The 16,694-nt window shown below is 35.8% G+C and overlaps 3 protein-coding genes across 3 annotated transcripts; 1 reads left to right on the top strand and 2 right to left on the bottom strand.

Annotated features, from left to right (window-relative positions):
• Window positions 1–1,544: 1,544 nt before the first annotated feature.
• On the bottom strand, window positions 1,545–4,818 carry LOC113718378 (6,7,8-trihydroxycoumarin synthase-like). Its single transcript, XM_027243313.2, has 2 exons — window positions 3,805–4,818; window positions 1,545–2,385 (listed from the first exon to the last, which is right to left on the bottom strand). Exons 1-2 carry the CDS (start codon window positions 4,747–4,749, stop codon window positions 1,771–1,773), a joined length of 1,560 nt encoding a protein of 519 aa, XP_027099114.1. The 5' UTR covers window positions 4,750–4,818; the 3' UTR covers window positions 1,545–1,770.
• A 4,510-nt stretch (window positions 4,819–9,328) lies between these two features.
• On the top strand, window positions 9,329–11,431 carry LOC113738639 (cytochrome P450 83B1-like). Its single transcript, XM_072056318.1, has 3 exons — window positions 9,329–9,434; window positions 9,695–10,219; window positions 10,833–11,431. Exons 1-3 carry the CDS (start codon window positions 9,329–9,331, stop codon window positions 11,429–11,431), a joined length of 1,230 nt encoding a protein of 409 aa, XP_071912419.1.
• A 2,647-nt stretch (window positions 11,432–14,078) lies between these two features.
• LOC113703164 (6,7,8-trihydroxycoumarin synthase-like) lies at window positions 14,079–16,485 on the bottom strand. The gene is made up of 2 exons (XM_027224792.2): window positions 15,537–16,485; window positions 14,079–14,961 (listed from the first exon to the last, which is right to left on the bottom strand). The coding sequence occupies exons 1-2, from the start codon at window positions 16,479–16,481 to the stop codon at window positions 14,347–14,349; spliced, it is 1,560 nt and encodes a 519-aa protein (XP_027080593.2). The 5' UTR covers window positions 16,482–16,485; the 3' UTR covers window positions 14,079–14,346.
• Between the last annotated feature and the right edge of the window lie 209 nt (window positions 16,486–16,694).

Genomic DNA, 16,694 nt, shown 5'->3' with positions numbered 1-16,694 from the left:
AGTAAAATAAGGTGAAAACTGGACCATGTTCTCTCATTCAACTTTTTCGACTGAGCCTTCTCAGAATTTCCAACTTCACCAAATCAGTTTGTGTATCTTGCGAGCTTATTCAAGCATGAGGAGTTTGACTTCATGGAATATACTTCACATCACTTTGACGATCCTTTCCTCTTGAATACAAGTGAATTGGTTTGAATTTCTTTGTGCCATTTGCTTAGATTAATTCCAGCAGCTTTAATTTATCAAGTTTTGTCGTTAATTAGTGGAATAAATGACTAAAAGGTCATGTTGACTATAGTAAGAAACCCTCTCTCAAGAAAGAAAATCTGAAAATTTTCTCAAAATATTATTCACTACCAAAAATGATAAAACTAAGGCATATTTATAGCCTTTACATGACCCTACTCTTAATCAAATTAGAACGAACTTAACTAAACATTAACTACTAAGAAAATACTCTAATTCGGCTACTAACTAAAGCAACTAACTTAAACTCAGCTCCAACCATGATCAACATGACCTTAGCCAATTATTCCGCTGAAAGCAACAACTCACTAACATGAAACCAACATTAATCAATCCAACCTCAACAATCGGCTGGAAAAATTGAATAAAACAAAGGACAGCTATAAACTAATAACAAGACCATTCACTTAAGACTCAAATTGACGCAAACAAACTAGATAAGCTTCAAAGCCAACTAGATATCGCATCACTCATATAACGTGATCATGATCTGACCACTGCTCACAGCGACGAGGAAGTAAATGATTTTGACATTTGAATTATGAAACACACATGTCCTGACCTATTTATCATCAAGAATTCCAACTGCGCGCATGGTCCTTGAGTTTATAGAATACATTTTCTTTGCAAATAATTTCTGCATTCTTTACGTAATGCTTATCAGAAATGATTCCGGATCACATTGTTTGGTTTTCTAAATTGTTCCTACGTCCCAATAGTTGAGGATCTAACTGCATTCAAGCATCTTCCATGACTTCATTTACGAAAAAAGTCAAAGATTTCATAGCACAGTTTGCTTAAAATAAAAGATTTGTTTCAACATATTAAATTGACCTTCGTACTTAGTGCCTCGGTTAGACTTAGCACTAGAAATAAATTAATATGTGAAGGTTTATTTCAATGATTTGCCATACAAGTAAGTACTCCTTCTTTTCGTTCTATTGTTAATGAATTTGCTTCTTCCATACTTGCATCATAATTTGCAGGTAACAACCCATTTTGTAGAGTATGCTCCAGTGCTCGACTTCGGCAGCTCGAAAATGAGTGCGAAGTTCAATTCTGCTAACATTTGATGTGAGACCCCACATCAATCATTCCATTAAACCAAAGTAACTATTATGGCAAAAGATTGGGTAGACCTGATTTTATAGATCATGTGGTCTAAATATTGCCACAACATCAATTCTTGAGTTGGTAAAATGGTGTGATAAAATTTGAACCACAAGATCTACATAGATCAACTCTATCCGAGTGTTTGCTAGTTATTATAACACATGAGGGCAAAGCTGGAAGGATGATTTTCAGAAGCAATCTTAGGTTAATGGAAAAGCGACGTTATCTATACATACTTCCCTCTAAGCTTCGTGGGCTTACGGGTTTGAGCTTCCAATACAAACGTATGAAACTCTTTTATTTCAAATCTGATGATACCAAATTGAAGACCAAAACAGCAAGAATTCCTCAAATGGCCGTACATTGTATATGAACTACACATTCTGATCCCATTTGACATGTTTTTTCTTACTACGAAGGCACACGTTTCTTTGCCACAAGTCGCAGGGCATTTTTCTTAAGCATAGCAAGACCCGGTAAAACATCAGTGTCAATGTCCTCTTTCTTCACTCCAGAAGGCAATCCCCAATTGAATGAGTTCAAAAGATTAGCAAGTGCAAGCTCCACAGTTGCTAGTCCCAGGGAGTATCCCGGGCAGCCTCTTCTGCCTGCCCCAAACGGGATCAATTGAAAGTGTTTCCCTGTTGCATCTATAGTAATATTCAAGAATCTCTCAGGCAAGAACTCATGTGGATTTTCCCAATACTCAGGATCTCTTCCAATTGCCCAAGCATTCACGTAAACCGTAGTCTTGGGCTGGATCTCATACCCGTCTAGGATGCAACTTTCCGTTGTGTATCGTGGGAGTAAAAGAGGAGCAATGGGGTACAGTCTCATAGTCTCCTTGACGATTGCTTTGAGATAGGGAAGCTTTTGAATATCATCTTCATCTATCATTTTTTTCTCTCCAAGCACCTCTTGGATTTCGTTTTGAGCTTTTTCCAGTGCCGCAGAGTTCTTGATAAGGGCTGTCATTGCCCAGATTACTGTGCCTGCCGAAGTTTCTGACCCGGCCAAAAATACGTTCTGCAGTTGTTTTTCGAAGACAAAAAGATAATCATCAATGAATTTCCTAAGCCTAAAAATTTTCATGTGCTTCGGTTGAAGATCATTCAGAAATTTTTTCGGACAGTAAAGCTGTAAAATTTTTGGAATGTGATGTATATGTGATAAAGAGATGGGTAAACATTATGTTTAGGAAATATTACAATTTTGTTTTTTTTTCCTAAAAAAAGGCTGATTCAAATGGTTGTTGTTCATCAAGACCAATTGTATCCAATTGAAATGAATCAACATTTGTGTAAGACAAAATGAAGATTCCCATCCGATCCAATTCTAGTGGAGACCCAAAACACAACCTCTCTATCAGAATTTGAAATTGGAGTTGTTACGTAACAGTGGCAAAAACTTGTGTAGACCCGGTCTACGGGCCCACTATAGACCGAGTGACGGTGAAATTGCCACATCATCACAACTCACTAGAAACATCCGTCAATATACATCTGATCAAGAATCTCTACATGCTAGAATATTGTTACATCTGATCAAGAATCTGTCCAAGATTTCCAGTAAACTGCCCCTCAATGTATTCCTCAGCATTAACTAGCTGCAAGCTCATGTACTCAAGCTGGGGATCAGCTTCCGTCTATCACCTTGTTTGACTTTACTGCTCTGCACTACCGTCTCTCTCTCTCTCTCTCGCTCTCTCTCTCTCTCTCAATTTTTTAAAATTCCTCTTTTGAAATACATACAAGTACACATCAAAATCTAATAGCAACAATTTTTCAGGTCAGGTTTCTTTTTGCTTTCCTGCCAAACTCCATCTCAGCCTTGTAAAATTTCCGAAAACCCCCGCCCCATGCCTTCAGTTTTCGTTTTAGGAAAATTTCTGATTGGATTTGGTTTGTTATTTTGGCTTTATTTTCGGTTTTCCTTAAATAATTATGAGCTTCACCCAAAAAAAAAACCCCAAAGCATCTAAGGAAATGAAAGAGGGAAAGAAACCACAAAGAAGGAGAGTGGTGATGGTTTCGGTGGAGATGGATCTCAGAAGTAGGTACCGATGAAGGCAAAAAGGAGGAATAAACTGGTTACAACTTTTGGGGAGGAAAGAGAGAGGAAGTAATAAAGGGATGCTGATAATATGGTGATGATGATTTTGGGGGAAAGTAGTAGTTAAGGAAGAGATAGATGCTGATGATTCGCGTATCACGGAGGCTAGGAAGCAAATTTACTTAAGGATAGTGCCAATTAACTTAAGGATGTAAATAGAAAAACAAATAAATAGCGCTGTGTTTGGCTTTTTGTCAAAATTAAATTGTATCCTATTGTTAAGTAGCATTATTTTTCACAAGAAATGATTGCAATTTCAAGTAGAAAAAAACTAAACAGAACCTGTATATCACACTCTGTATTGGAATGTACGTTAAAGAGTTAGTTTATTACCATAAGCATGGCCTTGATGTGATCCACAGTCAGATCAAACGGAGTTGATCTGTCATTCTGTAATTGAAGCAAGAGATCAATAATGTCTCCATCCATTGACGTTGGCCTATTTGGATCCAGGTGCTCATCAATGAGTTCTTGGTAGAACAAATCAAGCTTGTTGAAAACTTTCTCCAGTCGAGATAGCATCCCAGTGTATTTATCCAGCCAACCAATTGTAGGAAAATAATCAGAGAAATAGAAGGCAACCAACACTGCCTGAGCTTCGTGCATGAGAAAGTGGAATCTTTTTCTTTCTTGGCCTTCCTCGTCATACCTTTTTCCAAAACCAATTCGGCAAATCATAGTACATGTGAGAGACAATAAAGTGTGAGTCAAGTCAGTTACTTGTGATGAAGCCGATTCCTGGGATATCTTTCGAATCATTCGGTAGACCTCATCTTCGCGTATAGGACGAAACGATTGAACTCTCTTGGAGCTCAGGAGATGAAGAACACAAATCTTTCTCAATTCTCTCCATTGCTCAGCGTACGGTGCCAACCCGATGTCCAGGCCATTGTAGGACAATTTTCGCTGGCCAAGCATAGGTGGTCGGCTACAGAAAATTAAGTCATGATTTTTCATAACCTCTTCTGCCATTCTTGCTGAAGAAACCACAAGTACTGGCAAGGATCCATGCTTGAGGGACATGAGAGGGCCATACTTTCTGGAAAGCTCCCAGAGATAGATATGTGGGGCTGAAGAATCAAACTGATGCATGTTTCCAATGACTGGAATCCCAGGAGGACCAGGGAGAGGAGGATGAGATTTTGTTGATGATTTCTTGCCGTTTTTCTGAAGAAGAATCAGGTAAATTATGGGAAGAGCTGAAAGTAAAGCGATGATCAATACTATCTCCATTATTTCAGGAGGAAGGTTTTCTTGAGGTGGCTGGAAAATGGACATAGAAGTTGGTTTTAAATAGACTTCGTTGTGCTTCAAGTTGCATGGAAGTTCTATATCAATAAAATGTGTTTTACATAATATATATATATATATATATATATCTTATCTTACATATATAGAAAGAGTTAAGATTTCTACTCCCACATTAAGTCACATGGCGGCGTTAGGGGAGGGAGAAAATTTTTCTTCCTTTTATGCCATGGGAATGTTTACTACTTCTCATAATAGTATATCACTATTGAGGTCATTTTTGTCTTTTACATGAAATTACTATCTTGGACAGAGATAAATAACTACCCCTAAAACAGTAACTAACTATCGAGGACTATTTTTGACTTTTTGTAAATAGTCTTTTGCTTTCTTTCCCAGTCTTTCCCGTCTCTTTCCCTCTTTTCCCAGACAAATATTTGTCTCTGTCGTGAAAGAGAAGAAGTCAAAAAGTCAAAAAAAAAAATGGAAATTGACCCACGTGGTAGCAAAACAAAACACTCCCTTTCTGCTTTATTTTAACCCATCATCTTTTGTTTTCTTCTTCCTTTCTCTCTCTCTGTTTCCCGTTTCTTTATTTCTCCTTTCTTTTCTTTCTGGTTCAGACGAAAAAAAGTACTACTTGAATTCTTCCACCAGTAGCGAATTGTTTAGAAGTCCTCCCTTTGCCAGGAAAATTTTGTTGATGAGATTTTGTTTATGATTTCCTGCTGTTTTTCTGAAGAAGAATCAGGAAAATTATGGGAAGAGCTGAAAGTAAAGCGATGATCAGGACTATCTCCATCACTTCAGGAGGAAGTTTTTTCTTGTGGCGGCTGGAAAATGGACATAGAAGTTGGTTTTAAATTGACTTTATTGAGCTCTAAGTTGCATGGAAGCTCTGTATCAATAAAAATGTATATCACATATATGAGGCACACACGTATATCACATAGGCCCTGAGAAATTTCCGGCTATCACATATATAACTAAGTTCCGTACATTCAAACAGATCGTCACTGAGAAAAGGGCATAACGAGGCCCTTAACTAATAAAAAAAAGCTTTAATCCAATGAACGTGTTATCTCCAGAAGTTTCTCTTACCTGTGATATCATTGGAGGAAGTTAATTTTAAGAATTAGTAAAATTCACCTATATATTTATTTGTTTCACAAAGATCTTATTTTATTGTAACAATCTTTTTAAAATATCGCAAAAAATCCAACTACTATTTTGACAGGTAATTTATCTTTTCTTTCTTTCATAACTATCAAATATGTCCTCACTGTTTACATACAAATTTGTATGCATAACCTTTTCAAACTCATATTTTTACGATGAACTTTTAATTGTGTTTTAAAAAAATTCATATGATATACAAATGTGCAATATCTCTCATTATATTTGTCCCATATAATGTTAAATCTCTCCCCAAGTATGAACAGTACAAAGTATGGATTAATCTTCTATACAGTGATATTATATACACCATCAATTTTGAATGAATAATAACTATATAAAATTTAAATTTGAAATTCAAATTTTGTACATGCATTATGAATCCAACGGTGATAATATATACATCGTCAGTGCATATAAAATTTACTCATGAAGTATTGGTTCATTTGTTGGAACAAATTGTGTAGTAACTGTTCTTACCAATTTAATACATTATTTGGTACCTGCGCTCATGGGTCAGGGGAATATTAAGTGAATTTTATTTTAGGGGGAAAGCAAATTATAATACTTGCTAGTTGGGGGTCTTCGGGAGTTGTCTGGCGTTGTATTGCAGCTTGGGATTTAAAAAAATTATTTTACGAACAAGTTTATTTTCCTTTACTTTCATTAACACCTAAAGTTGTAACCAAGTCCTATTATTCATTTAGAAATTTGTACCTTAACCTTTTATGATTTTCCCTAAAAAAAAACCCTTTTATAACTTAAGTGATATTCCGCGGTTGAAAAATTGTAAGAAATTAAAGAAACAATTTATAAGAAATCATTATGAGGGGTGTAAAATGCCAAATAAAACCCTATTTATGCGTATTCCACATCTAAAAAATCCATAATAATAGATTACAATCTGTCCAGACATTTGAATTTATTAGAGGGGTGTAAAATGCCAAATAAAACCCTATTTATGCGTATTCCACATCTAAAAAATCCATAAAAGGGTAGTAAAAGGGGGGTGGGGGGGGGAATGATTTTTCACCCATTCAATAATGGTGCATGGTGTGTAGTTAGTCATGTCAATGGGTAGGATTCGGATTGAATTTTTTTTATTCACATCCAAACTTTAGTTAAATCCAGACTCTTATGGGTCTAAAAAAAAATAATCCAAATCCGACACTCATGGGTTTGAGTATTCAGCAGGTGCCCATGGATACTTTTCTAAACACACAATAAAGAATTAAAGTAAAAATGTTTTAAATAGTTTAAAAATAACATAAATATCATCCAATTTTTATTTTCAAATAATAAAATTAACATTCAAGATGTTGAATGCAATATTATGTACTCAAAGAAAGAACTATTATTAACTAAAGCTAATTATTTTCAAAGGTTCATCAGCATTTTCATTCAATCTTTCATTTATTTGCTTTTACTCTTTTATAAATCTACTATATATATATATATGTGTGTGTGTGTGTGTGTTTGAGTTTGGATTATAGAAAATTAAATTCTATCAAGACCCATAACTCTTTTACAGAGTCTGGGTCCAAGTAGAGTTTGAATTTGACAAATTAAATCCAAACCCTACTCAAGTATATTGGATCTAAATTAGATTTGGATAAGATCTGACATATTGACATGCCTATGTGTATCCGTGTAATATCCAAATCTTTTATGGTAATAAACAGAAGGTTTGAATTGGGGACAATTGTAAATGCTTATGGCAGAAAGTGGCCAAAATTGAAATTGCGGTATGAAGTGAGAGAATACGTCACGAGTTTAGAGGTACAAACTGGATTTAGTCCATTGGCTTGAGTGTCTTAGCAAATCTGTGTCTTACTTGGTAAAAAACTTGGAATAATTCTCTCATGTCCTAATCAAATAATTGTCAAGCCTTGTATTCAAACAAGAACAACCGGACTTGGATAATTAAAACGACAATTGTGATAAAGTTGAAATACATCAACCTGCTAATAGCCACCATATTTGCAGGCCGATCTTTTCTTGGACAATAGTAGCAGCAAGTTGTAGTACTACTACTACTACTACCCTCTTGGTTTTTTTTTTTTTTTTTTTTTTTTTTTTTTTTTTTTTTTTTTGTCGACGGAGTGGGGTGTCCGGGTCAAGTCCGTAAAGGCGGCCCGACTAATCCCCACTCCGGCCCGGCCCAGCGTCCCAACCAGATCTAGCACGTTAAATACACGGCGAACTGATGTTGCTGCGGAGGTTCGACCCCAGGACCTAACGGTCCCGAGGAGGAGGCGACTACTACCCTATTGGTTGATGCACAAGAAGTCGTCGAATTCCACTTAATCTTGTAGAACTTCGGCGACCAGCTCATCCAAAGGATTGATGGGTCATTTCTTGCTTGAGACAAAATGGGAAAAAAAAAAAAAAAAGGCAGATATCTGCTTCCAATTGTTCCTTCTCGCCAATCATCCATAATGCTGGGGAAAAGTAAAAACATTGGCAACTAAAACTAGTGGCATGCCAAGTGAAACCCCTCAATGAATATTATACTGCCACGTAGATAATGAAGTAGAGCTCGGAAGAGTGTATTCGAGGGGAGTCCTTATAAGCCATTGCTAGCTCTTCCAACTCAAAATTTTCAAGTTTAGAGAACTAGTAAAGCATTACAAGATAGTTAAATACTATTTGGATATGAAATAACTTTAAAAAATTGAAAACTAGAATACGAAAAATGTTTAAAGCATTTAGGATTTAGTACTATCATATGGAGTTACAAACATACACAAAAGTTTCTCGATCATTACTTCTCATCGCTTAGGATTTTAAAAATTTGCAAGTGTTAAAACTCAGTGGCCAACAGTACCTAAAATTTAGAGATAAGAAAATAGAATAATAATAAATTTGATTAAGTTAGTGGCCAACAGTTTCATGTAACTTTTAAAGTCATAGAGTTTGTAAATTTTTATTTTTCATGATTTTAAGGATATAATGCTGCCTACACGCCATAGGTTTTAATTCTACCAAAGATAAGAAAGATCTTCTCGATGTGAAATTCTGATATGGACGGTGCTATTGCTGCCATAAAATAAATTAGGAGCTTGTAACATTCATAGTTTTCGTCATTTCAATCATTTTAAGGGTACAATAACTGTGTTTGGATTGTAAATTATTTGAAATATTTAAAAAAAATACTATAGTACTTATATTAATATGTGTGAAATAAAAAAAATAATTAAAAAACATATTTATGATACAAGCAAATTCGCCTTCTCAATCCGTATCCCGCTACTCACATCTGGGTATTCTCATCAATTATTATCCAAAAAAAGAGCCCAATTTTTGTTCAAATCCACAACGCAACTCAAACTCAAGCTCGTATTCAAGCTCAACAAAGTCATATTCGAGTTCACTTCTTTCTGACCAAATTTGCATCCTACAAAGGCCATCATATCTTACTTCCAGCCAGATGATGGAGATATTGATTGCTTTAATCTCAACACTTCTAGTTGTCGTCCTAAGCGTTCTTCAAAAGAACAGGATGAGATCATCAAGAACAAAAAATCCTCCACCACCAGGTCCTCGGGGATTCCAGTCATTCGAAGCTTGCTTCAGTTTGATACCTCAGCCCCTCATGTATACCTTTGGCAACTTTCCAAAATATATGGACCTCTCATGTCTCTTAAGCTTGGATCCTTTCCACTGCTTGTGGTTTCATCCGCAAGAATGGCTGAAGAAGTTGTGAAAAACCATGACTCGACATTTTCAGTCGCCCACTGTTCCTAGGTTCCCGAATGCTTTCTTACAACGGCTTGGATATCGCCTTCTCTCCATACAGCGAGCAATGGAGAGCTGAGAAAGATTTCTGTTCTTCATCTCTTCAGCAACAGAAGGGTGCAGTCATTTCGTGGTATTCGTGAAGATGAAGTCTCCCGGATGATCAGAAAGATATCCAAGGAAGCATCTTCATCTCAAGTGACGAATTTGAGTAAGACTTTACTATCACTTTCAAGTACGCTTATCTGTAGAATTGCTTTCGGAAAGAAGTATGATGAGGAAGATCAACAAAGAAGACGATTCCATGATCTCCTCCAAGAAATGCAGGCCGCATTCGTGGGGTTCTTTTTCTCAGACTATATTCCTTCAATTGGTTGGCTTGATAGCCTCAATGGGATGCGTCCTCGACTTGAGCGGACTTGCAGGAAGTTAGATTCATTTCTTCAAGAACTCATCGACGAACACTTAAATCCAAATAGGCCAGAGTCCATGAACGGTGATATCATTGACATCATGCTTCAATTACTTCAAGAACAATCAACTTCCTTTGATCTAACGCAAGATCACATCAAAAGCAATGCTCATGGTGATTAATTACCTGTTCAAAGGGCCTACTTTTTTGTTTGGGTTCAAAACGCCCTTTACATTTTAACAAATAAATTTTTTCGTCCTTCATTTTTAAAATTATAAATTTATGTCCCTTACAAAATTAATTTGATAAAATTTAGTTCCAACCTAGGTTTTCGATCATTTTTATCTTGAATCCATTATGTGACCCACATATTGTTATTTTTTTTTTGGAGCAAAAATGTTAGATCTCATTTATAGTTAAATAAATGACTTGATCCATATTCACTTTTGCATCTAAAAAAGTAGGATTTGATTTAATCTATATTCATTTTTGCCATTAAAAAGTGGAATCTAGCCTTCTTGTATATAAAAAATAATTGCATGTGGTCACATAGTGATTTTGGATTAAAAAGTGGTCAAAAATTTAGGTAAGGATCAAATATTATTAATTTGAATTTGTAAGGAACGTAAAATTAATATTTTAAAGGTGAGGGATGAAGAAATTCATTTAATGAAACGTGGGAACGTTTTGAACGATTTTTCATTTTTGTTTTTCCTTTTAAGAATTTGGATCAATCCCATTTTGCTAATCTGTTTCAATATATCATTGTAGGATGTATTTAGTGCAGGGTCGGATACTATTGCAGCTACGATAATCTGGGCAATGGCAGCACTGATGAAGAGCCTTGAAGCAATATTGAAGAAGGCACAAGCAGAGATTAGAGGTGCAGTTGGAAATAAAGATATAGTAAACGAAGATGATATTCAAAAGCTCCCTTATCTCAAGGCAATTGTCAAGGAGACCTTCAGATTGTATCCTCCAGCTCTACTTTCAGTTCCAAGACAGACGCTAGCAAATTGCATTATAAATGGTTACGATATCCAGTCCAATTCTATAGTTTACACAAATGTCTGGGCGATTGGAAGAGATCCCGAGTATTGGGAAAATCCAAATGAGTTTTTGCCTGAGAGATGCTTGAATAGCAGTGTAGATATGAAACAGAAAGACTTTCAACTGATACCATTTGGAGCTGGCCGAAGGGGCTGCCCTGGATATTCTCTGGTACTCGCAATGGTGGAAGTTGGACTTGCCAATCTTCTGTACTCTTTTGACTGGGAATTACCTTCTGGGATCAAGAAAGATGACATTGATACTCAAGTTTTACCAGGTCTTACAATGCTTAAGAAAAATGATCTGCTACTTTCGGCAAAAAATGTGTGTGCGTAGCAAGTGTCAAGTTCTGGCATCTAAATACTTGGGACCATGTATTCTTTGGTTGTGGAATTTCCTCTTTTTTTTCTTCCCTCCTTGTGTTTAGTTTGTTTTATGACTTGCTCCTAGTCGTATACTTATATTCTACTGTCGGTTTGGAACCCAAGTTTTTTGTCTAGTTTTTTTTTTCTACAAGTTTTTTTAATAACTTTAATTACAATAATTTCAAACAACTCCCTAAATATTTTAAAATGCATGCCTCAAATGCCCAAACACATACAAAAAATTTTTTCTGTCTTTCTTCTTCTTCCTCCCCACAACTCAATCTATCACCACCTCCACCAACAGCCGCCACCGGCCGCCACTCCACTGGTGCCGGCATCGGGGCCGGTGACTCTTTCTTTTTTTTTTTCCTTTCTTTCTTTTCTCCCTCTCTCTCTCTCTTTCTCTCCTCCTTCTTTCCTCCTCCTCCCTTCCTCTTCCTCCTCTCCTTCCCCTTTCCTCTCCCCCCTCCCCTGAAACCTTGTATAAAAACATAAGGAGATTATGTAGATAAATGTAAAAATTACAAGAAAGTAACGTGAATATTTATACAAATTATAAGGGTGTTATATAAATATTAAAACTTTATCACACGCTCTCTTAAAATACGTTTGGTATAAATGCCATAATTGGCCGTGCATTCCGTTTTTTTCTACCTTAAAATTTATATAAAACCATAGGAGTTATATGACTATTTTAAAACTCTAAAAAGTTCATTTGACATTATGTAAAACCGCATGCGGGTAACAAGTAATTTGTCCTCTACATATAGTAAGAGACAGGCCTTTTAATATATGCAACTAGGTCCAAGCCTTCTACATAGATTGGCTTAGTTTGATATGGGTACAAAAAATTAAGCCCAAGTTAAAATGGGCCGTACTTGGATAATGCTGAATATGTTCAGTATCGTATTTTCCCGACCAGACAGTTCAGCCATGTTATATACTACCACTTACTAGTTAAATTTAAAAAATAAAAAATAAAAAAAACTGGTCAATTGCAAGATCTTTGTTTGTTGTCAATCATTTCCTCCTCTTTCTTCTTCTTGTGAAGTTTAAAATTTCCATTGGAAAAAAAAAATTCACTTCTTATTAAAAAGTGGCTATGTTAATTAAGAAACTGTGATGCTAATTACGATAATTGTTGTATTAAGTGTCTGAAACTTGGTTTCTATTTACCATATTATATTTTGGAAATATATTTCTTTTACAGAATGACAAGTTGACAAGTATAAGTAACTAAAAAAATCAAATGAATTAGCCAAAGTGATGTGGCAAAATTTCAAATTGAATCATCTTCAGTGCCTTCAAAAACATAGTCCCTTGACCACTAGACTGTATATATCCCATTCAATTACTGGTGATGTAATCATGTAATACCGTCCATTCTTCACAGAGCTTATACATCATAAGTTTGATAATTTTATGAAACTCATGGGTCAATACATGTCGATTTGTCAAGATACTAACTTGCCAAAACTAAATTGAAAATCAATACTCGAGATCGAAAATGAAGAAAGTATAAGTTGAAAACAATCAAAATGTTCATAAATATTGAAGGGCATATGAGCAAATTCACCCTATTCCTGTAAAGAAAGTCGCAAAAAAAAAAAAAAAATTCCTTCACCTTATCTCTATGGTTTAGTCTAACGTCCTCAATTCGAAGGCCAATTTGATATGTTTTAGATAAATTGTTTAAGCAAAATGTGATGCAAAACCTTTGACTTACGATAGGCGAAGTCATGGAAGATGCAATTATTGGGGTTATAAAACCAAGCAATTCCAACTTGCATTACGTCAGTGCTGTACAAATTATTTCCAATCAAACTATTGTATAAAAATCCAAGGAGTATGCGGTTGGGATTCTTAATAATAAATAGGTAAGTAGTACAAGTTCAAAATTAGGGTTAATCACCAAAATTCAAGGAGGTGGTTAGACCATGATCATGGGACAATTGATTTTAAAAAGTTCACTAGTCAACCCTTGAAATGAAACACTTCTTACGTTGCAATTGATTATTCTTCTTACTTATTACATAAGTAGAATTTTGTCCGTACCTTAGCACAGTCTTTTTTTTTAATTTATTGTGAATTTATACAAATATGAATAATTTAAATACAAAAATTAACAACAATCCTACGTGTTGCGCGCATGGTCCTTGAGTTTATAGAATACATTTTCTTTGCAAATAATTTCTGCATTCTTTACGTAATGCTTATCAGAAATGATTCCGGATCACATTGTTTGGTTTTCTAAACTGTTCCTACGTCCCAATAGTTGAGGATCTAACTGCATTCAAGCATCTTCCATGACTTCATTTACGAAAAAAAGTCAAAGATTTCATAGCACAGTTTGCTTAAATTAAAAGATTTGTTTCAACATATTAAATTTACCTTCGTACTTGCTGCCTCAGTTAGACTTAACACTAGAAATAAATTAATATGTGAAGGTTTATTTCAATGATTTGCCATACAAGTAAGTACTCCTTCTTTCCGTTCTATTGTTAATGTATTTGTTTCTTCCATACTTGCATCATAATTCGCAGGTAACAGCCCATTTTGTAGAGTATATATGCTCCAGTGCTCGACATCAGCAGATCGAAAATGAGTGCGAAGTTCAATTCTGCTAACATTTGATGTGAGACCCCCACAGCAATCATTCCATTAAACCAAAGTGACTAGTTATTATAGCAAATGCTGGAAGGATGATTTTCCAAAGCAATCTTAGGTTAATGGAAAAGCGATGTTATCTATACAAACTTCCCTCTAAGCTTCGTCGGCTTACGGGTTTGAGCTTCCAATACAAACGTATGAAACTCTTTCATTTCAAATGGCCGTACATTGTATAGGAACTACACATTCTGATCCCATTTGACATGTTTTTTCTTACTACGAAGACACACGTTTCTTTGCCACAAGTCGCAGGGCATTTTTCTTAAGCATAGCAAGACCAGGTAAAACATCAGTATCAATGTCCTCTTTCTTCACTCCAGAAGGCAATCCCCAATTGAATGAGTTCAAAAGATTAGCAAGTGCAAGCTCCACAGCTGCTATTCCCAGGGAGTATCCCGGGCAGCCTCTTCTGCCTGCCCCAAACGGGATCAATTGAAAGTGTTTCCCTGTTGCATCTATAGTACTATTCAAGAATCTCTCAGGCAAGAACTCATGTGGATTTTCCCAATACTCAGGATCTCTTCCAATTGCCCAAGCGTTCACGTAAACGGTAGTCTTGGGCTGGATCTCATACCCGTCTAGGATGCAACTTTCCATTGTGTATCTTGGGACTAAAAGAGGAGCAACTGGGTACAATCTCATAGTCTCCTTGATGATTGCTTTGAGATAGGGAAGCTTTTGAATATCATCTTCATCTATCATTTTTTTCTCTCCAAGCACCTCTTGGATTTCGTTTTGAGCTTTTTCCAGTGCCGTAGGGTTCTTGATAAGTGCTGTCATTGCCCAGATTACTGTGCCTGCTGAAGTTTCTGACCCGGCAAAAAATACGTTCTGCAGTTGTTTATTGAAAAACAAAAAAGATAATCATCAATGAATTTCCTAAGCCTAAAACTTTTCATGTGTTTGGGTTGAAGATCATTTAGAAATTTTTTTCAGACAGTAAAAATGTAAAATTTTTGGAATGTGATGTATGAGCGATAAAGAGATGGATAAACATTATGTTTAGGAAATATTACAAATTCTTTTTTTCTGAAAAAGGGCTGAGTCCAATGCTTCTTGTTCATCAAGACCAATTGTATCCAATTGAAATAAATCAACATTTGTGTAAGACAAAATTATGACTCTCATCCTATCCAATTCTGGTGGAGACCCAAAACACAACCTCTCTATCAGAATTTGAACTTGGAGTTGGTATGTAATAGTGCCAATTAACTTAAGGATGTAAATAGAAAAACAAATAAATAACGCTGTGTTTGGCTTTGTGTCAGAATTAAATTGTATAGTATTCATATTAAGCAGCATTATTTTTCATAAGATATGATTGCAATTTCAAGTAGAAAAGAACTAACAGAACCTGTATATCACACTCTGTACTGGAATAGTATGTTAAAGAGTTAGTTTATTACCATAAGCGTGGCCTTGATGTGATCCACAGTCAGATCAAACGGAGTTGATCTGTCCTTCTGTAATTGAATCAAGAGATCAATAATGTCTCCATCCATTGACGTTGGCCTATTTGGATCCAGGTGCTCATCAATGAGTTCTTGGTAGAACAAATCAAGCTTGTTGAAAACTTTCTCCAGTCGAGATAGCATCCCAGTGTATTTATCCAACCAACCAATTGTAGGAAAATAATCAGAGAAATAGAATGCAACAAACATTGCCTGAGCTTCTTGCAAGAGAAAGTGGAATCTTTTTCTTTCTTGGCCTTCCTCGTCATACCTTTTTCCAAATCCAATTCGGCAAATCATTGTACTTGTGAGAGACAATAAAGTGTGAGTCAAGTCAGTTACTTGTGATGAAGCAGATTCCCGGTGTATCTTTTGAATCATTCGGTAGACCTCATCTTCGCGTATAGGACGAAATGATTGAACTCTCTTGGAGCTCAAGAGATGAAGAACACAAATCTTTCTCAATTCTCTCCATTGCTCATTGTACAGTGCGAACGCGATGTCCAGGCCATTGTAGGACAATTTTCGCTGGCCAAGCATAGGTGGCCGGCTACAGAAAATTAAGTCATGATTTTTCATAACTTCTTCTGCCATTCTTGCTGAAGAAACCACAAGTACTGGCATGGATCCAAGCTTGAGGGACATGAGAGGGCCATACTTTCTGGAAAGCTCCCCGAGATAGACATGTGGGGCTGAGGGATCAAATTGATGCATGTTTCCAATGATTGGAATCCCAGGAGGACCAGGGAGAGGAGGATGAGATTTTGTTGAATATTTCCTGCTGTTTTTCTGAAGAAGAATCAGGAAAATTATGGGAAGAGCTGAAAGTAAAGCAATGATCAATACTATCTCCATCACTTCAGGAGGAAGATTTTCTTGAGGTGGCTGGAAAATGGCCATAGAAGTTGGTTTTAAATAGTCTTTGTTGAGCTTCAAGTTGCTTGATTTTTTTAATCTTTTCTTTTCTAGTGTGTAGGGAAAAAAACTACCATGGCCCAAATCCAAGAATTTTGAAATATCACAAAAATTTTTCGAACAAGTTTTTTGGATTTTTTTCTCTTTTAAGAATATAGGTTTTTTTCCGTGTAAAATAGTGAGAAAGTGAAGGTCATT

This window comes from Coffea arabica, chromosome 6e, assembly GCF_036785885.1.
Source record: "Coffea arabica cultivar ET-39 chromosome 6e, Coffea Arabica ET-39 HiFi, whole genome shotgun sequence".
NCBI lineage: Eukaryota > Viridiplantae > Streptophyta > Magnoliopsida > Gentianales > Rubiaceae > Coffea > Coffea arabica.
The sequence above is the reverse complement of the archived record's forward strand: the minus strand, read 5'-3'. Positions and strand labels throughout refer to the sequence as shown.